Source organism: Panicum hallii, chromosome 2 (genome assembly GCF_002211085.1).
Source record: "Panicum hallii strain FIL2 chromosome 2, PHallii_v3.1, whole genome shotgun sequence".
NCBI lineage: Eukaryota > Viridiplantae > Streptophyta > Magnoliopsida > Poales > Poaceae > Panicum > Panicum hallii.
In genome coordinates, this window is record NC_038043.1 from 48,838,852 (window position 1) to 48,864,153 (window position 25,302).

Genomic DNA, 25,302 nt, shown 5'->3' on the forward strand with positions numbered 1-25,302 from the left:
GTCCCACCGGTCGGCAGAGTGGGCGTCCCGAGGGGCGTTGTGGCGGTGGGGCCTGGAGAGTTTCCCGTTGGGGGAAGGACGAAGGACGAAGCGCACGCTGCGGCCTGCAGACGGGGACATGGGGATCTGGGCCCACGCGTCGTAGGACACGAAAGGTCCGGCCCAACAAGGTTAACGTCTCTTAATGGACTGACTGTGGTAGGTTGGATCCGGAAAAACTTTGAAACGGCCCGGTATCGTCGTGGGCCTTTCGTCCTCGCCAATTATTTTGCCAACTCCAACGGTTGTTCGTCAAGATCCACCACTGCTGCGATAACATTGGACATTGACACCTTCCATCATCATGGAGAAAAGAGAGATATTAACGCGGTGACCATTCGCGTTTCTTTATTTTGTCCTTCCTTCGATCATCTTGTTCCTTGTTCGACACTGTTGCGCTCTCCCGTTGCTGCCACCATTTGCAATTTTTTTTTTACCGGTGATCGACGAGTAGAATGCACATTTACCGCCAACACATCTGTCTTCCGCCTCCGTACGCGTCACAGTGATTAGATTGGAGCCCATGCATCTACAGCCGTTTGATTGATGAACGGAACCCAAAGCCTCCAGTCCAGGGAGATCCCAAATCCTTCAGTCAGATCCATCTAACCAGACAACGCCCGTGTTGAGCCACGCAGAGCCTCCGTACGGACGGCTCCACGATCAGGGCCTTTTCCAACGGCGGTCACGTCAAGTCAAACAGCATCCATCTCCGGAGTACATTACACGGTCGATCGGGCAGTGAGCCCAAAGGCCTTTTGTACCGGCCGTAAGCGGAAAGAAAGCCACGGCGCCCAGAGGAGACGGAGATCACATGCATGGCCGAGACGCTAGCTTGCTTTTGCCGTAAACCAAACCCTAGCTTTTGCTGTTCCGCAGCAGCGGCAGCTGAAGCGGAAAATCGCTGAAGCCGCAGCACCGAGGCGCAAGATTCAGGACGGCTAGCGCCCGAGCAGCTACCGGCCGACACGGTTGGTTTGGCCTCCAGGCTTTCTTGCTTCTTGTTTCAGCAGCATTGCAGCAAGCAGGCCAGCAGCTCGTCACCACCTTTCCATGTCGAGTTATGGCCTTGACTCCTTCTGGATCGGCCAATGAGGATTCGCCGGCGCGGAAAGGAGGGAAAGATCAAAGACGATGGTGAGGAACAGACCAGCAGTAGTGTTCTGTCTGCGTTCAGAGTCTCCAGAAGACCGGAAAGCGTGGACGGTGCAGTGGACAGCCTTCCCTTCTGCATCTGCTACTCTCGGCGTTTAGGCCGGCAATCTAGCAACAATACCCAAGTCTTGCTAGCCAGACAGTCAGCTTAAGCACAGGCACACACACACACAAAAAAAAAGCTCACTGGCCGTCGTTGCCTCCCAATTTTATATGCACATTGCAGGTTTACAGGAGTGGAGAACATACCACATCTGTACATGTTTACGATCCCTTTTTTCTTTGTCGAGTTGCTTTTCAGAAGTGCGTATGCGTGGCAGAAATGAAACAAGGGCAAGGTTTTCAGGAGCTCACTGCAGCAGCAGCAGCAGCGTAGGTTACGGCAGGATCTCTCGTCACATGCATCCAGCTGATAGGTTACGGCAGCACACAGCGCAGTACAGGCCGGCAGACACCATGAAACTTTGTGCGTGGCTTTGGCCGGGTCCGGCCCCATGCTTGCTTGCAAATAATTCTCGCGCCATGCGATGGCATGCTATGGAAAGATGCGCTCCGGATTCCGCTGCTCGGAGGAGGACGCTAGTGCGAGGTGAGGTGACCTGGAAAACTCACGCCCCCGGCTGCTTCCTCCGATCCGGCCGCGGCAATCTTCCTCGCCATGCGTGACCAGATCTCGTTCTAACGGGTCGGCGGCGTCTCTGCAGGTCGCCATCCCATCATTCATGGATGCGTCCATGACCTCTTTTCACTGCTACTGTAGTCGCATCTTGCTTTCAGGATCCATGGTGATGATGATTTCTGGGAGCGCCCTGGCCTGCCGGGTGAACTGAACACGAAGCTGGCATGGGCGCATGGCAACATGCCGTGGACGGGCAGCTGGTGAGGGAGGTGACCCTGGAGTTTTTGGAAGGGAATAACCGAGCGAGCCGCGCCGGCGGGCATGCATAGTGATGTCCCAATCATGTCATGTGCACCTGGCGCTTTTGAGCTGGAATCATGGCACGCCGAGCGCGCACTTGTTGGCACGGCGTGCGACTGTTGCCTTGTTCGCTGCTCCCCACCCGCGCGTGCCCACCCTGCGCGCGCACGCGGCGCTTGTACTTGGGCCATGCATCCATGTGTTCAGCTGGCCGCTTTCTTCGCCAGGAGGGGCCGGCCGGGCCCCTAGCTCGAGCTGCGACGCCGATACCGACGCACGCTGGAGGGCGACGGCCGCGCAGTGACGCCTGACTGGACGGGCAGTCGGGCACCCTGCATGTGATTGGTGTACGTGACATGCAAGCGGAAGGTGGTCGAGATAGTTTTTCAAAAAAAAAAAGAAGGGGGTCGAGATCTGGGGGGTCTGCAGCAGCGAGTGCCAATCGAACGGCGCCGTCGCACGCTGGCACGGCTTGGATGGACTGGCGCGTCGTGCAGTCGCCGGATGGTACGCGTCGTGCGTGACTTTTTAGTTTGTTGCGACCCCCTAGTCCCGTCGCGGCCGGCCAGGCCCCTCACGAGGCCGCCGGTGCGATGAGAGAGCCGCCTCGTTCACGGCGCGCGCTCTCGGCGCCCGGCGCCGGAGGGGGCGTCCAGCAGGATGGCCGTGTGGGGTGTCCGCCGCCCACCACGTGCTGGCCGGGCTGACGTGACGTCGTCCCTGCATGCATGCGTGCAGCGCAGGCGCGCGTGCCCCCGCGCTGCCAAAGCTGCGGGATGCTCCCGCCGCGCCACGGCCCGCACCATGCAGATTCGGAAGGGGCCCGGCCGGGCTGCGGATTTGCAGGAGGTGGCTCTCCGTCCATGAATGCACGCGCCGCCGTCCTGGAGGGGCGCATACGTGCAGGACGCAGGACAGGAGTCGGGTGTCGTCGACCGGCGATGGTGCGTACGTGCACTGCGCAGGAGCCTGCCTGGCCGCCTGGGAACTCGGGGCTGGATCGACCAGGCCGTTTATTCGATTCCTTGCAGCCTGCTGCACTGTCGCGGAGAAGAATTCTTGTCCCATCCGCACGCAGTCCGTGTCCTCGAGACCTCGACCCAACCCGCCTACATGGGCTTCTTGTTCTTGGAACAGGCCGCGGCCAGCCGACCGTGTTTTCTCCCTCCCTCCCTCTCTCTCCTTTTCCTTCTGTTTTTTCTTCATCCTCCGTTTAAATCCGCTCCGCTCCGAAACTGTACTCTCCTCAAAAGAAAAACACTCCAAAATTGCATTATTTTCGAATAAATCCACCGAAAGAAATTGAAACGAGTTCGTCACGGGCACGCCCGTTGCTGCTCGGTCGCGCTGACACGCCCCGGCCGCCGCACGTGTCGATCGACGATAACTGGCGCACAGTATCTGAAGGGAACAGCTGTGCCCTCCTCTCTCTCTTCTCCGCGCAGCGATCCTGATCCACAGATCCAGCACCACCGACTCACCGAGCTCAACTAGCCGAAGCCAACCACCGGGCAAGGGCTCCGCGGACCAGCCGGCGGCCGGTGGGCGACGGCTCCAACGAGCCGAGCTGCACGCCTGCACCGGGAGGAGAGACGAGAGCGCGCGCGGTGGCCTGTGGGGGATCGGCGGTGGCAGAGGAGCGCACGGCGGCCGCGCGCACCACTCCATGGACGCCACCGGCGGCGACTGGCCAGCCCACTAGTACTAGTAGAAGTCCAGTACCCCTCCACCACCGCCATCCATGCCCTCGACCTTCCGCACGAACACGGCGCGTGCAGGGTCACTGCAGCAAACAGGGACGACGCAGGACCCTGCAGGACCCAAGCTAGCTAGATGCCACTTACGGAGGACAGGTCCTCTCGCCAATCGAGCAATTGCCATGGAGATCGATACGATACGACGATGCCACCGCACTTGAATTGCCTTGCCCTACCTCGCTCCCATCCACTCCTGGCTGACTCGTCATCGCCCATGCGTGCATGACACATCAAAAGGCGCGGAGCAGGTCCGGCTGTCCCCCTTGTCCTCTTGCCTGCTAGCGCTAGCTGCATCTTCCCCGCATGAGGTCACGCGCCATGCCAGGGACGATCGATCGATCCTGTACTAGGAGGAGTGGTTTGGAAGCACGATAGCTGCCGGGGGGCGCGAACAAGTCCGTTTGATTGGATCAAACAATGCCCATCTGCCGGTGAGGTTGCACTTCAATTCCCGGCGATCTCCTCAGCAGCGGTGTCTTGCGCTTGGATCCTAGCCTGCTGATGCCACCTGGAATGTCCAAACCCAATGCAACATCTAGATCCCCTCGTTTTGAAACTGACGGAGGGTCTCCATCAGCCCCATGTCATCTTCCACGACACCAGAACTCCCTAGAAAATTTTAACCACCGGCCCGGGGCAGCAATTTTGTCTCGTCGACAAAAGGCATCCTGTAGAGAAGCAGATAACAAAACCTAGCTTTCTTCCATCCATCAACGAATGAACACTGAAAAGTGTAAACAAATCAGCTTGTCGAGTTTTCTTGTGGAAGTAGATGTAGCAGATGAACCACCGGAAACGCTTTAGAAGAGCGCCCCAAAAGGCCCTGTCTCCCCCCTTTCTCGTTCCCTTGCAAAACATCACAAGCCAAATCAAGAAACCAGAGAGGGGAAAAGGTAGAGGCATTAGACTCGATGAGAACTCGGTCTCATCAACCTGCCCCCATTTATGTAAAATCAAAGACCTAACGCATCCTTTCCATCTGGCCAAGTTCTCCTCGGACGGACTACTAGCTACACAAGAGCCTTTTTTGCATGATGTGATGGCTTCTCTCTTTTTTTCCGATTTAGTAGCTTTAACCAGGACAGTCCAAGCAGATGTTGTGATCCTCTTCATTCAAAGGTTTCTGGCTGATATTTGTGGACATGCATGCTTACCTACCTGAATTATTCCCGGGCAAAAGCGAAATACTCCAAAGCTAATAATGGCATAGTATACGTGGCTTGCCATGTTGTTTGATGCATTTCTTAAAGGTGCTCATTCAGGTAGTCTCACCAAACCCACCAACACCTTCATATGTAGTCTATTTTTAAGAGGAACTATAGTGGCCTTTCGAGTTTTGGAGGCACGAGATTTTGTTTTCTTTTTAAGAAATAGTACGTAAAGAGCTCTGACATTCACCTAAAATGAGGTAGACCATGGTTGCCATGTCTCAAGGCATTGTTTGAGTAAAGTCCACCTTATGCAATATGCCCAGCCACTTAGCATGCAAGTGGATCAAAAGAAAACTGCCTCATCTTTTAGTCATTGTGCTTTAATTTTACCAATATGTGCCATACAAATACGGATATAATCGAAAAGGATACCTCAGAATTGTGCGGCAATATAATGGGCACCCCCCATGCTACAGCACCTGGAGCTCATCAGACACATCCCTAGGGGAAAAGCTGTTCTGAAGATACGGTTGGTTTCCAACAGAAACCGGCCAGCATGAGCGCATCATGGACACCGTATGAGCAGTGACTAACGAACAAGGGGACATGGAGAGTTCCCTGCATGATGGCTTGCGAATGATTCCCACCCCATTCCAGGTAGTATAAGAGCAGAGGATACACTTGACTGGATGTCTGGAGCTTAACATTTGGAAATGCTGGGAGAAGCATGTGTTGTACACGCTTTGAGCCTGGTGGTAAAGCGTACGAAAAGGCCTCGAGTAGTGGATAGGCAAGTGGCATCTACATTTGGAAATTATGCACCTATACAAATCTAACTGTAGGAAAGATAAAGCACGAGACTCAAAAGAAAGTGCCAGAAATTGTCCTTATTTGCAGCAGTGAAATCCTCAGGATCTGATGGAGAAACCCTGCACCATCCCCACTTGGCATCCATCGCCACCGTCGGCGGCGGATCCGACGGTCGGATCTCCACCACCTTTGATGGACAATCACCACTGGGGGATTGGACTTGGGAGGGGCAGCAGTGAAAGTGTGCAGCCCATGATCTGGACCACAGCAAGGGTCCCCAGGTCTTCAATCATTTGCACAGATGCGCCCTGGCCCTGCAGGTGAACGCATTCAACATTTCACCCCACCCCACTGGCACAGCCAAGAACACACATGCTTGGGACCCTGTGACTCCGCGAGTGACCGTGTGTGTGGTAGACTGGGGGAGTCACTGCAGGCCTGCATGGGCCGGGGGTACATCAGGGTATTCATGGCCAATTCATAGCCGTGTTAGTGCGTAATCTTGCCGGACATGGCCAGATCGACCGCTGCTTTTGTGTGCACTCGACGCATGAGAAAGCTTCTGGCCAGTACACGGAGCGTGCGACACGTAGGGGATTCCGTATGTCCGTCTCGGCTCCAGCCGGTCCAGGTCGTACTCGGCGGCTTCTTTTTGTTCCTGCACCCGGCGATTCGGCTCGCTCTCCGTTCCCGCTGCCCTTTTGCTTTTTTCCCTTTCTGAGAAACGGGTGGATTCGGCGGCGGACATGTATCCGCGAGAATTCTGGGCGGTTTCGGAAACTGTTCAGCTGAGCGGCAAAAGGCCAGGCCGATGGCGCCGAGATGGTTCAGATCAGATGGATGAACGCCTGCACCGGCTGCCAGACAAAACCTTTTGATTGCGAGGGGCAGGCGGTTCTGGATGGAACTTTGCCCAGAGGAAAAGAGAGGGGAATGCCAATTGCCAAGAAAGACGAGACTGGTGCAGATCTAGGTGCTACCGCTACTGCTGCTTTTCCTCCCCTTCAGATCTCCGTTTTTCTGCTGTCCAAAATTCTACTGCTTGGTTAAGTCTCTGCGAAATTTCAAAAAGAAGGAAAGATATGATTCTTCAGGACTTCAAAGATCTTTTTCCTTCATGTCTTTGTTTTGCTGCTGTCCAAAACTCTACTGCTTGAATAAGTCTCTGCGAAATTTCAAAAGAAGGAAAAAATGACTCGTCATGGCTGGCTCTGCCAACTGCCAAGCACTCAGGCACGGTAGACGGATGGTTAACCTGAAGTTGGATTAACGGTTGAAAATGCAAGCGCTGTAGCCATTAGGGCCTGAACCTGAATTAAGCGAGTAAAGAAATTCTAAACAAAACATTTGATGTCAGGATCCACACATGACGCTCTGGTGTTTGACTAGTACGTAATTATAACGCACTCTTCCCGACTAGTTAGAACACTTGGAAATTAAAAAATGTCCACGCAAATTCTCAATCAAATCCTTGCTCCTGATTGACTTGGAAAGGCAAATATATAAATAGCACAACATAGATCAGGCAGGTCTTATTATTCAGAAAGCACGCCTGCTCCAACTACCATAAGCTAGTCCACTGGTAACCCGGACCGTCGGATCGTAGTCGGACTGCTAGGATGCGACGAGACGTCGGCGCCAAATTGAATTTGAATATAACTCTGTGTGACCTACTCGCAATTAGATATTGAACCGGTGCCTAACGGATGAAATTAGGTTACAGATTGTATATATGTATCGGCAGTCAGAGTGCATTTTCTCGCTTCTTTCCTAAGTCGCTGTAGCTAGTACAGTTTATTACATTTTATCAGAAATTAATTAATTACAGCTGCAGTTCATGTACCGGTTGAGATGGCTTCGTCAGAAGTTGAAATAGTTAATCTCTAGTCACGTGCAGGGCTGTACTCTAAGATCAAATGTGGAGCAGCAGAGTAACATTGAACAGTATTATAACATCAAGGTGAATCTGCTGCAACTAGAAACCCTGATCTTCTCATCATTATGTGCTATTTTAAAATTTCCTATTCAAACCTGAAAATTTGGCATGGGGTTCTTTTTAATTTAAAATGAGCAATAAGAATGTTGGAGTATATTTGGCCTAACACTCCCTCAGGCTAAAAGACGGAGAATCAATTCAGAGCACAACTCATACAAGGCGGGGAACTCGAATATTTATCATCATCCTGATGATTGAGGACTTACAGAATGGTGATTTTTTTCCTCGCTTAACTGGGGTACAGTAGCCTATTAACTCGTACTCCCGCGCAGACTAATTAGAATTAATATAAAGGTAATGCTTATAGCTAATAATTTTAATTATCTATCTCGCGCTCTCTTTCAGCTATTAAATATTCTAACACATACTCTAAAATACATAGTTATCATTATCTGATTGCAATAGATTTTATTTTGCATCACACCTCCATGTGTGTTTGATATATATTTAATTAAACCATTTGTTTGTGAATTGGTATTCTTGTCTCTTCTATCATACATGAATATATATGGACACATATCGCGGGGTAGTATTTTTATATAAATAATAACATAATTATATATTAATAATGATAGAAATAGTAATTTAATATTTTATATTGGCGCACTTAATATTTTGTTATAATTATATAACTTAGATTCAGATTTAGGGGTTACTTTTAACTTTTAATAATGCTATAATTGGATAATTTATATGCAAATTTAGAGGATTATTTGTATTATTTTTATAATGACATTGGTAGGTAATTTACACAAAGATTAGGGATTACTTTAGATTTTTTTATAATGGCAAAGGTGGGTAATTTATATATATATGTTTCGGGGTTACTTTAGTCTACTTTTATAATGACAGAGGTGGGTAAATTATTAGGAAAGATAATAGATCTAATAACTGTTATTATTAAAATTGTTGGATTGATGGTGGTTGTTTCTGATTTTTTGAGAATTTTTAAGATTTCTCTATTTAATTTAAAGTATCCGCCTATGATCCTTAGTGGGTTCATGTGGAGGCTTCAAAAGGAATATCTAATTAGTAATAGTAAGATAGTGTGGAGAGTTTGTACGTCCTTTTTCATCTCGTCCAACATAGAGATGGCAATGGGTACCCGACACCCGAAACCCGGTGGGTTTTTACTCTATTAGGGTACGGGTACGGGCTAATATCTATACCCGTGGGTTTCTTAATAGGTGATAATCTGTACCCAGCGGATACGCGGGCACGAGTATGGGATCGTAGCATCCGAACCCGCAAACCTATAGGTTTTTTAAACCCGACATAATATAAAGAATGCAGATCATATACTCATTTTATTATGGCCCAATAATTTTATTTTGGAACTTTGATGTCTAATGTAGTGAACTAGTGGTGCCATGCTACGGATGGTGGACAGTAACTGGATATTAATCTAGCTGTGAGCTTATGATGTCTGATGTGATCAATGTTGTTATGATTTGTGAAACACTCTATCAGTGTTGTGATTGATATTTATCATGTATTATTGCCTCAGTTTTATGTATGTGTCTATTGGCTGATACATCTAAGTGGTTGAATACTTAACAGATTGTCGGGCACGGGCAGCCCGCGGGTACCCGTCACCCGTGCGGGTACGGATTTGGGACATAATCTGTACCTGGCAGCGGGTATGGGTTTCTTAGCGGGTGTATTTTATCCTGACGGGCACGGGCATAGGCAAGCAATATCCAGCGGACGCGTGCCCGTTGCCATCTCTAGTACAACACATGTGGCTCGTGGCATATTCTTCTTTTTCTTCATCTAAAATTGAGGATGTTTTTTTAAAAAAATTAGCTGAAACTTATGCATGTTGATCTCAAATGCTGCGGGGCCATGGATAAGATAGCATAAAAAATGCCGTTGTCTTCTCTTGCGAAAGGCATAGAAATCGACCTTTTTTGCGAAAGGCATAAAAATAATATTTGCTGGTGAGAAAATTCTTCGACCATGTCTACCCGTTAACGCAGTGCACGGTACCTTCCGGGTTTAATTTGACCAAAAGAAAATTTTGGAGTCGGAGAATATTGTTGGAACTGCTCAAATCTTTGGCAAAGAAGTAGGAATCCATGAAAAGGAAATTACGTTGGGATCTTATTCCTTCCGCCCTTTCAAAGAATTTGTCTTGCCAACTCCACTCGTCTGGATCTGGCCTACGACAAACTTTCCGGGCAACAACTAGAGATACGAAGTTGATTGGATAGCTAATAGTTACATATGATTAATTATTACTAAAAAATACACTAAAGATCCATCCAAAACCAAAAGTACCAGCATGAAAATAACCCGGTACTAGTTCTAGCATTAGTATCGTGTCATCTTTATACCGGTACTTTGAGCTAGGTCAAAAGGTCAGGAGATATTTTAGTACCGAGTGGCCATAGGTACCGGGTGATATTACCACCTGGTACTAGATTCCACCCACATTTGTACCGGGTGGGATATTTATCTAGCCTTAGGTACCGGGTGGTAACCTCAAAAGGAAAGCATCTCCCTTCTAATCACAACAGCTGTGTAGGCGAGATTGTAAGGAACGTATATGCGAGGCAGGAGGTATCTGAGACTTGAGACATGCGCGGGTGCGGGTATCTTTCTAGATTTAATATAATTTTTTAATAAAAATGCTTAAAGAAAACCTTAGGCACCGGTTCTTTTATCCAGTGACGAAGGTCAAGATTTTTAGTCTCGGTTTCGTGGTACCGGTTCAAGAACCGATGCCTAAGGCCGTTTGAAGGCTCGTTTTCTAGCAGTGAATCTTACAATCTACTTGTTATCAAAAGAATCTTGCAATCTACTACACATTTCTCTGGGTTTTATACGATCAACATGTAGGAGAATTATTGTCTAAGTTAAGTGGTCAACTTTATCGGCACAAAAGTACGGTAAAACTAATCCTACTAACCTTATACAATAATGCATAGAAAATTTTAGTTATCAACCAAACATGCCATTAGACTTTTTGCGACCACTTCTTCATGCTGATGGCAGGATAAGATTGTGCTGTCTCAAGTTACTGGTCCGGTTTGACTTCCCAGCTCACTTCATCTTGTTGCTCATGACAGAGTTGGCAAGCTGTATGTACACGTGGCATATGTTCTTGGGACATGTACCCGACGGGCTACAGTTTCACTAGTCCATTAGTTTGTTTTTCTCTTTGTGGAAAGGAATGCCGGCTTTAATAATTTACTGGGCCCGAATGATTCGCGCGTCACGTGATGCGGCGGGAATGTAAAAGAATGTCGTTGGAAGGAGGAGTCGCCTGTGTCCTTCAAATGATTCCATCCATGCAACCCCTGTCCTTGACCACGAGGCCGGAGATCTTGTTACGCAGCTCACGGACCAAACAAAGAAACAAGTCACACAGACACCTTTCTTCTCACTCCTCCTAGCTCGCTCTATCTTCTTTTTTAAGCAATAGAGCAAGCAAAGCAACGCATGCATTGGAACCAAATTGCAAAAGTAGAATGACATCTTATTTCATCCTGTCAGAGATACTATAAGTCCATACAACCATCATCTCGAACTTTTATGGATAATCTATAGTAGATTCTAAGTAGAGGTAAACTGAAAAAAAGAGAGGTGAAAATACACTGGGATAGAAAAAAAAAATGCTGTTTAATTTCTTTGTTCCATTTCTCTTTTTTTTACTGGTACATACTACGTAAGCGCATTGTGATAAAAAAGTACATGGTACTGTGTTAAGAGCGACGCAGGATACGCTGGCAGTATGAAAGCCAGGACGAGACACCGTGTTCCCCGACAGGCGAATTCCTCCGAGTAAATGCACTCGTGCAGCAGCCTGCTCGCCCGTCCGCTCCTGAACGCCTCGTGACCGCGGGGACGCGCGCGACGCCATGCATGCCAGCAGCAGGTGCGCTAAAGCATCTGCCCATGGCGAGGCGAGACCGTACGTGCGCGCAGCAGCGGTCGCGGTCGCAGCAGCAGATCGGCCCTGCACGGGCCGACGACTCCACTGTTCCGTTCCGTCCGCCTGTACGGCCGGCACGGCCGGCGTACGCGCGTCGTCTGCGGCCTGCGGCGTCAGGTCACGCGCGGCGCACGTACGCGCAGCGTAGCTGCCGCTGCGTACTGCGCGGCCGTCCTTCCCCGACACCGGGAGGGTGTGCCGGCGGACGGCATTGGCCGGCCGGGAACGCCGCCTTCTTCTTCCGATCCCTTTTTGTCACCGGTGACGACTGCGAAGAAGCATTGCCGTATAATACTTTTGTATGCCGGTGCTACGGTACTAGATACGACTATACTGTCGATCAGTAATGATCCTGTTTTTTTTGAAATAAACAGTAATGATCATGTAACAAGTATGGAACATAGTCGCAGCTACAAGACAAGCTCTGGAGACGCGAGATTCGTGTAGAGGCAGCGGCGCGGCCAGCCGGGCGGGCCGGGCGGCATGGGCACGGTCGTCTGCTAACGGCCAGGGGTTCACCGTTCACCGTCCACGAGTTGCGCGCAGATTCGTGGCCGGCTGCGGCCGTGCGCACTGCGCAGTGCCTCGGGACCATGCGTCGCCCACCGCACCAGCCGCCATCCTCGCCGGCCGGGCGCCGCGACAACGATAGCTAGGCGGCCGCGCGCGCAAGAACTCGGCGGAGCAGATGACCATTACACGCAGCCAGCAAGCAACTCGACCTGGACGGAGAAACACGCTACGCTGCCGTGACGAGGAGGAGCTGGGGCATGAGCGGCATACGTGACCTTGGGTACACCGCCTGGAGGAGGCAGGCAGGCAGGTAGCACACCGACCGCCAGCACCCCGCAGAGACGACGAGCGAGCCGTGCCAAGGAGCCACCGGCCACCGGCGAGCAAAGCGAAACCGCGTGCCGCCCTGCCTGGTTGCCGGCCACGCCATCGCCACACTACTCGCGCACCAGCTATTCACTGCCCCTCGTGGGCGGCAGGGCCCCCGTCGCCGGCCGGCCGGTTGGTGCGCCTCATTAACCCGCGCGTCCCCCATTGGCCGTTGCCTCTGCGAACGGCTAGCTCTCCCGCCAGGCGCCACCCGGTGTCCGGTTTCAGGGTCAGTCAAGTCGAGTCGACCTCAGCGTGCGTGGCCGTTACTGCCGCATGCCACTGCAACTTTTTACCACCGCACTGCAGAGACTCGCATGCTGGAAGGAAGAGGCCATGATTGCAGCACTGGCTGCGGCCGATTTAGAGCAAGACCTAGTTTAGTCCGCTGCCGACTACGAGAGTTTGCTATGTCATCTAAAGTTAATATTGTAGTCAACAAATATAATAGATTGGCTATTATGTTGGCTAAAAGAGTATTGCGTAATTAATATTAGACCCACTTGCATACTCTCATTCTCTCACCTCAGTCTGGGAATTTGTGCTATAGCCAGTTATGAGCTGGCTACTATCCTACAGCCAGCTCCTTCTCTCTTCTCTCTTCTCTCCTCCACCTCAGCATAAATATAATAAAATAAGATTTATAACCAGCTGACTAGTCCTTATTATATATGCTCTTATGGGCGGCTGTGGTGGCGCTGCGTCCTCTTCCACCTGGATGCGCCGAAGCCTGGCCGCCGGAGTGCCAGGTTTTGACTTTTGACTGACTGATTAGTGATTACTGATGACGGGCAGGTAAAAAACTGGGGCAGCAGCAGCAGCCAGGCAGGCAAAGCACCCGCATGCCGCCAGAGATCGGGCGAGAGCACGCCGCCCGTGCTGGCGCGATCCTGATCTCTCTCGCCATGTCCCGAGCCTGCCGAGGGCGAGCCCAGCATCGCCAGGTGGTGGGGTGTGCTGCTGCCGTGAACACTCGGCGCTGCTACTACCGCGTCGCGGCAGCAAGTTGCCCTCCGATCCTGCCGAGCAACGGGATCGCCGGATCGATGCCATGGCGATGCACGCACCTGCGCATCTGGTCGATCCGTGGCGGAGAGAAAAAATTTGCCTTTTCAGGGGAACATGAAAGGCTGGGGGTACGGCGGCGCGCGGCGAGCCTGGAGAGAGGAAATTGGGGAATAGGCACGCAGCTTGGCAGAGGACGTACGCTGTCCTTTTGCAATTATCGAGCGTTTTCTATTGGAGCAAGTCGCGTGAACGTGCCAGCACAGAGGCTCTTGTGTACGCTCACTGCTCTCGGCACTTGTGCTGGGCAACCGGCCAACGGAACTCCGAGACGGGTCGAGGGCATGCATACGAGGAAGAGGGGGGCGGCGGCAACAATGCCAGAGAACTGAAACAAGGGTTCCTCCGCTCGGCCATCTCCGCGCCGCCGCCGCCAGCGCATCGCACGCATGAACAAAAACCGCCGAATCCAAAAACCCTGCGGTGGCGGCAGCACCCGGATTCATAAATCTTCACACCAAACACCCACCTCGCCGAACCGCACCCCCATTCACACAGTCCCTCCTCAACCGCCCCGAAACAAAAGCTCCACGTCACTAACCGCACGCCATCAGAAACGGCACCGCCATACGTGACAAAAAAACCGTAGCAGAGAACACGATGCATGGCTCAGAAAAGAAAGAGAAAAACAGGAGGAAAAGGGGAGAAAAAAGAGCCGGGAAATTCCAGGGAGCGGCAGCAGCTGCGCTCCCCCACCAAAGCGAGCAGAGCGCGCAGCAGGGAAAAATCCAGCCATCCACGCCGGCGACAGGCGTCAACGTACGGATGCTCCCGGGCCCTGGCCCACCCCCGGCCCCGGCACGGCCTCCCGGCTCACCCTCCGTTCCTCCTCCCCCCCCCCCTCCCCCCACCCCCACCACGCCCCGCCCGTCAAATTATTCCGAGCTTTTTTTTTCCGGTAAAACCACCGCACCGAAAGAGCAGCAGCGCGGACGCGCCTCGATGCCTCGTGCTCCATAACCAGCAGCCCCCACAGGCACGCGCCGCCCCGCCAGTCTAGAGCCTAGGCAGTCGCCGACTCGCGCGCTCGCTTCGCTGCCAGCCGGCACCGCTGCTTTCCCCGCTCGCTCGCTCGCTCGGAGCGCGGCGGCCGCGGCCCCTTCCCGCCGGGGGGAAGGAGCATGCGGGTGGGTTTTCACCGCGGGCCGGAAGCGGAAGGAGGAGGAGGACCTGCTGCGCCTGCGCCGCGCGCATCGCGACGAGCCGCCCCCCCCGCTGGCACCCACGCCAAAAGGCGAAGATTCTCGCGCGCCCCCGTCCCCTCCACCACCTCCCGCTGTAGCCGGTAGGAGGTAGCCAGCCGCCCTCAGATCTGCTCGCCCCAAGCGCCTCCCCGCCCCCCCTAGATTCGCTCGCCTTCCCCCGCGCCGCCATGCTGCGGCGGCTGTGAGTGACTGAACTGGGCGGGCGAGCTAGCGGAAGGCTGTTTGGTTTGTTTCCGCTTCCCCCCCGGGGGAGGGGAGGGGACGGGACGGGACCGGGGCCGAGGGAGGATGGGGTGCGGCCAGTCCAAGATGGAGGAGGAGCTCGCGGTGCGCCACTGCCGGGAGCGCTCCGAGCTGCTGGCGCAGGCCATCCGCCACCGCTACACGCTCGCCGACGCGCACCACGCCTACGCCGAGTCGCTGCGCGCCGTCGGCGCCGTGCTGCACGACTTCCTCCGGGGCGTCCAGTCGCTGCCGCCGCCGCCGCCCGAGCCCGAGCTCCGCCTCCCGCAGCAGCGCAAGGGGGACGGCCTACCCGCCGCCTCGCCGCCCGCAATCGCGTCCTCGTCCTCCGCCGCACCGCCCGTCGCCAAGCAGGTGCGCATCGCCCCCGACGACGGGCACATCCACTTCCACTCCGACGACGACTCCGATTCCGAGGGCGGACACATCAAGTTCCACTCCGACGAGGAGCCCGACGAGGCCCAGCGCCGCCCGGAGGTCGTCCGGTCCGCGGGCGCTCTGGGTCCTCCGCCGCCGCAGGTGGGACCGCCCTATGACTCCGGCTATGCTCCGCCGCCCTATGGTCCTGGATACGGGTATGGGTACGGCTCTGGGCCTGGGCTTGGGCCTGATTATGGTGGCATGGGCATGAACGGCGGCGGCTATGAACCAGGCTATGGTGGCATGGGTAGCGGCGGCTATGGACAGAGCTACGGTGGTATGGGTGGTGGTGGTGGCGGCGGCGGCTATGAACCGGGCTACGGTGGCATGGGCAGTAGTGGCGGCGCCGGCGGTGGCTATGACCCGAGCTATGGTGTCATGGGCAGCTATGGCCAGAGCTTCTTCAACATAAGCTACGCCCGCAATCAGCCACCTCCGCCGTCCGTCTCACACGAGCAACGCCTGCAGGCCACTGATGCCAGGGTCCACTACTATTCCGGCGATGGTGACCCGCAGCCACCCCCACGCGGCTATGGTGGTGGGTACCCCTACCCACCACAGAGCTCGAGCTCTTATAATCAGTACGCCTACGGTGGTTACTATGGTGGCGGTGGTGCTCCTGCACCTCCGGCAGACATCCCCTCTTCCTCCCGAGAGCCAGCCGCACCGCCCCCACCGCCATCTCCTCCGAGGGTGTCTACCTGGGACTTCCTGAACCCGTTTGAGACATATGAGAGCTACTATGAGCAGCCAACTGCTGCAGCAGCTCCATATACTCCCAGCAGGAGTTCGAAGGATGTGCGCGAGGAGGAAGGGATACCAGACTTGGAGGATGAAGACCAGATGGAGGTAGTCAAGGAAGCATACGGTGATGAGAAACACTCAGTGAAGGGTTACATGGGGAATGGGAAGGCGGCAAAGGAGGAGGGTAGAAGCAGCACAGGAGATGAGCTACCCCGCAAGTCCAAGTCATCTGAGGCCAGCAGTAGTGGGAGCAGCTTGGAGCATGACGTGCATGTTGTGGAGAAGAGTGTTGTTGGAGAACAAGTTCAACGCTCGGAGCCACGGCAGCATGTCGCAGGCCTGCCGCCAACTGGACTCGAGAAAATATATGTTGATGACACTGAGGTGGTGGTGGAGCTCAGGACTCAATTTGAGCGTGCCTCAGAATCAGCCGGTGAGGTATCCAAGATGCTTGAGGTCGGGAAGATGCCTTACTATCAGAAGAGTTCAGGTTTCAAAGGTTGGTAAAGCTTATTTCAGATCTGCAATCAGAATTTACAACCTTATTGTGCACCTACAATGCTAATTTGACCGGATCTCTTATACAGTCTCCGCAATGATGATTTGTGGGATACCGACAATGGAGGAGGAGTTCCTGCGGTTCGAAGAGGACAAAGCGATGGGATGCGGCAACCTTTCCTCAACGCTACAGAAGCTGTACATGTGGGAGAAGAAGCTTCTTGAGGAAGTCAAGGTATAGAATGCACTTTACATCTTTGAATTTGTTGGGAATTGTGATTTGTGATATTGCTTTTGGGCATGTGGTCTTACCTGATTGCATTTTAATTAAGAGTGCAGAGTCCAAATCTAGTATGCAAAGCCTCAGATTTGTCCATTCGCTTATGTTGTTCTGGTTTGGTTTATTACGGAAGTTAAAGTTTCCGACATTTTTCTTGAGAAATTGCTCTTGATTAGTTTTGACATTTTACAACCTCAATGGCAGACTTTGTCGATACTTTAGGTTATGAATATGCCTACACAGATAACTATTTGGAGTTCCTCAACACATTTAAGGGGTTATTTGTATTTCTGATATCCTTGGAAATGATTATGCATTTTCACTTTCTCCTTTTTGAGAAATGGTCTGTGCAGTAAATCATTATGTCTAGGTTTTATCCTTTTTTGGCCAGCCTTTTTGCTTCCTATGTTCAGCTTGGTGTTCTCAAGAGATCAATCTGACAGGCAAGATGACCCTTTTACTTTGCCATACTAATGGGGTCCATGTTTTTCAACAGTTTTATTTTTTTTCTTTTAAATATCAAGTAAGGCCTAGTAAAAGGCAGTTCTCAACTTCATAGTGTGAATTGTTTATAACTTCTTTTGTGCTATACAGACTGAAGAGAAGATGCGGGTACTGTATGACAGAAAACGCGAGGAGCTGAAAATGTTGGATGAGAAAGGTGCAGAAGCTGATAAGCTTGAGGCCACCGAAATTTACATAAGGAAGCTATCAACAAAGATAAGCATAGCTATTCAGGTTGTGAATACTATTTCACAGAAGATCAGTAAGCTGAGGGATGAAGAGTTATGGCCACAAACATGTGAGCTAATTCAAGGGTATGCAGATCTTTTCTGAAAACAGCTCTTACCTTCTTATATTAGCTCTTAAAAGTACCAATATTGTTGCCATATGTTCTCTATCTGTGCTCTGTTTTTATTTGCATGTCAAATTTCCTATTTGTCTAACCAGCATTGGTTTGGTTCATTCTCTCTGCAATATCCTAGTGTGGAAATCAATTACCCAAAGTTTTCACTGACTGAAGTAGTAATGGGATTCTTAGAAGTAACCCCATTTTCTTGACAAATGATATTTTCACGAAATGGGAATAATATTTATTGTGATATTGTGTCTAAGTAGACGGATATCCTGTACTGATACTGCTAGAGACTAGAGTGATAGTAGAAATACATTATGAATAGAGTTGGATGCATTTCGAGTAGTAGTTATCACAGTGAGTTCCTGACATAACAGAGATATAAAATGGTTTTGTAGAACTTAAGTAATTGGTAGTTTCTGGTGTGGTTAGTTCTAAAACCCTGACCTATCTGCAAGCCTGCAAGAAAAATACTAGAATTGTTTTGAGTTGGCTGTACATGGTGCTTAAATAAACAGCTAACATATCCTATTTATTTTTTATTATTTTGTGTTAAAATCATTGGCTCCCATTTGTATAGTGTTTTTGTGCAGCACTGGCTACACCCTTTTACAGTTTGTTTAAGTTTTTCCGATCATTACTGTTCTATGGCAAGAGTTTGGAAATGCATTCTTGGATTCAAAATTGTATGTACAATGAGTTGGTTGTAGTTAAGTTATCACCTGTGCACCCTGTTTTTGTCCTGATTAATCATTTGAATGTGATCTATATTTGCCATATAATGTAATCGGTGGCTGAAAAAGTTATATGTTTCAGGTTGATGCGGATGTGGAGTGTTATGTTAGAATGCCATCAGATACAGTTGCATGCTATATCCCAGGCTAAAAACATCGACTCCATGATAGATGCGGCCAAGTTCGGCGACGCTCATATGGATTTGATCAAGCGGTTAGAGCTTCAGCTACTGGATTGGATTGCTTGTTTTGCCGCATGGGTTAATGCTCAAAAGAGCTATGTTAATACATTGAATGAGTGGCTGAGGAAAGGAGTTGACTACGTCCCTGAGGAAACTGAGGATGGGGCACCTCCTTTTTCTCCTGGACGATTAGGAGCACCACCAATCTTTGTCATATGCAACAATTGGGCTGCCAGTGTGGCGAGGATATCTGAGAAGGAAGTAGTTGAGGCAATGCAGGCCTTTGCATCCAAGGTTCTGAGCCTCTGGGAGAGGCACAGGTCAGAGCAACGGCAGGGTATGATGGCTAATAAAAGTATGGACAGGGACCTTAGAGTGATGGAGAGGGATGAACAGTCAATGCGCAAGGCTCTGGAAGCACAAAACAAGAAGCTTGTTCTCATTTCAAATCAGAGCGGTGTATCCTTGTCTGCACAGGTCTTACACGAGGGGGGCCCTGGTGCTGAAATTGGTGGTTTGCAAACAAGTCTTAAGAATATATTTGAAGCCATGGAGAACTTCACTGCTGCATCAGTAAACACCTATAAGGATCTCCATCTTCTCGCCGAAGAAGAGAAAGCTCGAGTTGCCCAGGAGAGTGGCAGAGTTTCCTAGTTCCTTTTTGCTGGTTTTGTTGGTACATGAAGACATGAGCATTTTTCAGTGCAAAGGAACTAAAGCAAGTGGTTCCTGCCATCACAGTTGCATGGCAGTGGTGCGATGCTAGCAGCATCTGATGCTCCTGAGCCATGGATCTACTTGTCCCAAATCTTGGGTCTTGGGGCTGATGGATATGCCTGTGATACGCTCAGTGGGGCTAACAAGTTGCAGCATGGGGATTTTGAATCGACAACGCCGCATCATTTGGCATTAGATGATCAGCAATACTCGTGCTCAGCTCGTTATTGTGAAACATTATTAGGAAAAGTAGACAAGATACCTGAAGGGACGTGAGAAGAGGTACTTGTGCATTGAGCAGAGCAACAATGAGTTCCAGTTCACTGGAAAAACCCATTAAATCATTGGATGACGCGAGCTGCATGAACTCGAAGTCTGATCAAAGCATGGGGACAATGAGATGTTGTCACGAATCCAGGATTCCTGAAACTCATTCTCACCCATCCATGTCAGCATACATAGATAGCAACAACGACCAGGTTATCAGACTAATCAGAGGTGCTCCGTAAGATTGGCGTGCTGGCATGCCCATGTACAGACAGACACCAGTGGTGACGCCTGATGGATGAACAGCCGAGCCAGTGTTGCTTTAAAACAGACTCCTTCGCAGCTTGGTCGCCGCAACTGCACCGGAATTACTCTTGTAGGGTTACCACCAGATGTTGATTGATGATCTTGTAGGATTAGATCAGTTGTCCTGACCCGTTCTGCAGATGCGCTAACACCCTCCGGCCATCATCAAAATTTTTGGTTCTGTTTATTTATTATACATATTAATTCATTTGTAGCACCCCCGTGTACAGCTGCTGGCTAACTCTAAACCTGTTGTGCCATATTTATTCAATTTTTTTACACCCCTGCTTGCCGTGCTTGTGAACTGCTGAAGCCCTGTGACACCTGCGAATCTGTGATGATAGCCTGATTGATACGTGCAATGGGTGCAGCAACTCTAGTAAAGAAAAATGGTGGTCTGGTGGGGCTGTCGGTGTAGTTGCTCCTAAAGTTCGTTCGTGATGCAGCATTACGTTGATGAACTGTGGAGCTCTGAGCGTGCCAGGTATTGTGCCCCCCGTCTGAAGTGAATTCGTCCGCCTGGAGTGGGCAGCTGAGGCCCTGTGTCTGCGTGGACTGGACCGGGAGGTTGCCGTGACGGATCGGATCGGCGTTGATCGCCGGCCGGGCGCCACCGGCTCGCTCGTGGAAAAGGATAACGGGAGCTTGGCCTGGCCTGGCCTCGCGGTGGCAGGCAGGCAGCGCCGCGCGCGTTCGGTTATTGATTCCCGGTCGGCGGGGACACACAGGCGCCGCGTCGTGTTGCTAAACGTGACAAACTGTGACGACGACGGGTGCCGCCGCGCGCCGTGCGCTGCGCCTGCGCGGGGAGACATGCGAGTCCGCGCGTCCCCCGGCCGCGCGTTCCGTCGCCTTGTGAGTTGTGACCGAGGTGGGCTCATCGTCATCAGGTCCTCTTGGGCCATCGTGCTGGGCCACAGCCCGTAATGTCCGATTCATCGCAGAAGCAGGTTCGCGCCAGTTAATCTTTTTTCTTGGGCTGATATTTGCTTCCTTCCTTGTCGGGCTGGCGGTCACCGTTTTCTTTTTCTTTGCGGGCCCGTCTCTATCTCTCTTCCCTTACTTCGTGCGCGCCAGAAACGAAGCGAACAAGAGGTACTCGGAATCGAATTCTAATTGGTTGTAACAGAAAAATCAATCCAATCCATAAAATCGATCAAACCCAACCCTACGTCAACGGGCAAGAAGAAGAAGGAGAAGGAAATCACGTGTACGCGAGGGAGGGCAAGGGCGAGTTCGTTTGATCGATATGCACTCGTCTAGTTTATTAATTAGCTACATGGCTCTAAAATTCTCTAAACATGACATGCGTTCTGTATAGTGCTCATGTGTTCTATGGGGCTGTTTGGAGTGCCGGCTAACCCGCCACGGCGTGCCTAACTTTTGTCGCTCAAAACGGCCGCCACACCTGCGGCGGAAAAAGTGTGGCGCGCCGTGGCGGGTTAGGCGGCACTCCAAACAGGCCTTATATTGGTTGTCTGTATATATTCTGAATTTCTGATTTATTCAAATCCAAAAGGTTGTAGTTAATTGAATATACAGTACAGTGACCATATTTAGACTAATTGTGGGTAACAAAAGAATGACTCAATCAAATCAAAGTTTCACAAGACTTGGAGAGTGTAAGGTTAAAAAGATTAAAACAAGGAGGTACCCTCACAAGCCAAACTTCCCTCAGTCGAAACACACGAGACATGAGTGCATGACTCTTACATCTTTTTAATCTCTTAAACATAAAACATAGATTACGACCATCCCATTCCAAAAACTAACGACAGTCCATCCATCCCGTGATTTTCTGGAACTAAATACATGCTAAAGGATTTTGTTTTTACAGTGGCAAAACGTGGGCATTGCTGCTGTACCCTATATAATTTATAATTCACGAATGTTTTCTTTTCTCACACAATTTTAACAGTATTTTCTTGATCTATCCAATTTATGCACGTAGGAACCCTATTTATTAAAAATGAAGCTCTCAGATTTCTTTTTCTCGTCAAATCAAATGACACAAACTGAAAGTCAACTAATCTCTATGAGACTACGATAAAGAGAGCATCATTTTTCTTATCTTCATCCTTCACATAGAAAATCTTGCATGTTGCATTATAATCTTGAGCCATCCATAGTAACGCACGGATATATTTGCTATAGAATAAAAAAGATGGAACAAAAAGGTGTGATAATTTGGTATTTTTTAGTAGAATATTTTATTAATGCTTGTGGAACTTAAATTTTAATTGTGCAGAACAAAAATACGTCAAGTGAGAGGATTTTAATAATTTGTTCCATTAGAACAAATGATAAATGTTCTATTTAAAGGAAAAAAGATGAAATAAATAATTTGTTCCATTAGAATAAATGATAAATGTTGTAGTTAAATGATTAAATAAATTGTATTAGATTTAATGTGGAACAAAAACATTTGTCCTGTGGAACAAAAATTTAACTTATTAGTTCCAGCATAATGTTGGGGCTGCGTCTTAGACCCTCTAGGGACCCCTTTTGTGTAAAAGAGGCTAAGTTATGGGGTATAAGGGCTTGTTTATGAGGTCTAGGGATTTAGTTGTAGCGTTTAGGAATCTGTTTGTAAGCTTTAGGGATTTCTTTATAAATCTTAGGGATTTACTTGTAATATTTACCCCCACCAATGGAATAAATATAAACAACCGTCTCATCCTCCCTGAAGAAGATAACTTTTGCCCATTTACTTACTCGCACACGTGGCACTGCACACATGGCACTCTTCTTTTCACTCTATCTCATCTAAGATTATTTCATTGAGTTTTGACCTCTTATTTACTTTTTTTGCTTGATTTCGGCTCGTCCAACCCAACATATAACATATAAGAATGTGGAAAAAAATATGATAATCCTATTACGAAACTTTAAAAAGAATCCCCAGTGTCATCAGCAAGGCAGATAGCAACAGTATTGTCAATGTTTGGACCAAAATAAACAAACAGGGAGCACCGTGCAGCGCAAACTGGAGGAAGCGGGCCCTGCCGTCCGAGGAAAGAAAAATAAAGGAGGAAGGAATTAGCAAAGCTGGGTTTAACAAAGCTGAGCCGTTAAACCACTTATGGGCCGGCGAAAAAAAAAGTGAGCGGGCCGCGCCAGGTGGCAGAGGCGTTCTGTTGCGGGCTGAATTCCCCCTGGTGGGCTTACTCGATGAACACGGCCTGTTACCGAAATCGCGGGGTCCACCTGTGCGCGCGCGTTGTTTTAGTCTGTGTAGGCGATCTGTCGCGGGTTCTTTTGGGCTGAATTTCGTCGATAGGGCCACTCGGTGGAGACACACCACGGCCTGCGCCCAAAATCGCGCGGGCCGCCCGTGAAGCTTATTTCCGTTGCCAAATTTCCAGTGAGCTTGAGCGCGTGTGATGGAGCCGGCGAAACGGCAGTGAAGCTTCCATCCATCCAACACGTAGTAGCCCCCTATGCCATGACGTGGCCCGCTGTCGGCTTGACGCCACTCATCCCCGCAGCCAATCCGCGAGAGGTGGTTGCTCGCACGGGTGAACAACATAGAAGCGCGCGCGGTAGAGTAGGCAGGCACGCACGCGGCCAAGAAATTCCTCGCACGCGCACGCACGCAGACGCAGACACCCGCCGCCAAAGCAAAGCCAAGCAATTTCTTCCACAGCATGCCCTCCCTGTTCTTTCCTTTCCCAGATCACGAACAAATAAACAACCCGGCAAAATTCCCTCGTTGATCCGCGCGCACGAGGCCGGAAAGCAACGTTTTGCTAGGGGGGGTGTTTGGATCTAGTGACTAATTTTTAGTCCGGACTACATCGGGTATGTAGATGCCAATTAGAAAATAAAATATAAGCTCATTGTAAAACTAATTGTATAAATAAAATTAATTCATAAGATAAATCTATTAAATCTAATTAATCTATCATTAGCATATGTTTAACGTAGCATAACACTATTAAATTATGGACTAATTAGATTTAGTGAATTTATCTCGCGAATCAGGCTCCATTTATACAATGAAGGTGGAACAAAGATTAATTATATATGTATATCTTGCGAACGGAGACATGCATGATCCGGGCCTAATCCACCAGGGCGGTCGGCCGGCCGGCCGGCGTTCTTTCTTCCAGGTGCCTTTCTTCCAGGTGCCCTATGGCTTAGGCCCTAGCGCGTGTCGCCGTCGATGGTGCGCGCCCGTGTCACGCGACGCGGGCGTCAGCGCTAACCAGTAATATGGAAGCGGGTCGGACGCGTTTTGAATCGGATTCAAATAGTATTTTTTACTATATTTTAATTTAAATACGAATACGAATTTAGATATTCTTAATACGGATGCAAAACAAATATTTCGAATTCAGATTCGAATTTGAATATTTACTTGGTATATAGGATAACATTTAGCTATTTTTTATTGATAGTTTTAGAGTATAAAATCGTTATATATGTAACTAAAGTACAATAATATAACAAAGATAGCTAGCTAAAATAGCTTATTATCAATAAATATTTAAATAAATAAATATATAAAAATAAAATTAGAAATAAAAATACATTTACAATAAATATACAAAAAAATTTAATATTGGTTATGAAAAATAAATATATTTTTTTAAATAGTTCTACTAAAATCGGATACGAATAGCTTTGGATATAGTTAAATACAGATGTGAAATCGAATAGAGAAAAATAATAAAATTTGGATTTAAATGTATCCACTTTACTAACATATTAAATATAAATATGTATACGGATATCTATATTGATGTTTAAACAGATCCGTATGTTTGGCATATCCACGTCCTCGTTCCCGTCCCCTACTAACGAGCCGGCTGGTCGTGGATGCATGCGGTGTGAGGAGGCGAAGGAAGGGGAGTTGGGCACGCCTTAACGTCCTCTGGTCGGTCGGTCGCCTGGTTCCCAGCAGCTGTTATCTTCTGGGTTGATGCTGATGGATGTGTGCATCACTCCGATCAATCAGACATGTCACTTTGTGACCTGTGGATATGCATGGTTGACAGATGCTACTAGTTTCTTGCAATCAACTGCACAAAAAGAAAACTTTACCCGCTTGGTCGGCAAAAACTAGTTACTGCTAGTAAATTGTACAAGTAGTTGAGAAGCATACAGGGCCTGTTTAGTTCAGAATGCATTTTTGCA

The 25,302-nt window shown here is 49.7% G+C and overlaps 1 protein-coding gene across 1 annotated transcript; it reads left to right on the plus strand.

Moving 5' to 3' along the window:
• The first annotated feature begins 14,612 nt into the window (after nucleotides 1-14,612).
• On the plus strand, nucleotides 14,613-20,448 carry LOC112880507. The gene is made up of 4 exons (XM_025945150.1): nucleotides 14,613-16,822; nucleotides 16,911-17,056; nucleotides 17,696-17,919; nucleotides 18,774-20,448. Exons 1-4 carry the CDS (start codon nucleotides 15,205-15,207, stop codon nucleotides 19,525-19,527), a joined length of 2,742 nt encoding a protein of 913 aa, XP_025800935.1. The 5' UTR covers nucleotides 14,613-15,204; the 3' UTR covers nucleotides 19,528-20,448.
• Nucleotides 20,449-25,302: the final 4,854 nt, after the last annotated feature.

Excerpts from the sequence above, each read along its gene's own strand:
- LOC112880507 (XM_025945150.1), top strand. The coding sequence starts at position 15,205 with ATGGGGTGCGGCCAGTCCAAGATGGAGGAGGAGCTCGCGGTGCGCCAC. Across the intron at positions 17,057-17,695 it reads AGCTTCTTGAGGAAGTCAAG|ACTGAAGAGAAGATGCGGGT; the intron begins GTATAGAATGCA and ends TGTGCTATACAG. Across the intron at positions 17,920-18,773 it reads ACATGTGAGCTAATTCAAGG|GTTGATGCGGATGTGGAGTG; the intron begins GTATGCAGATCT and ends TATATGTTTCAG.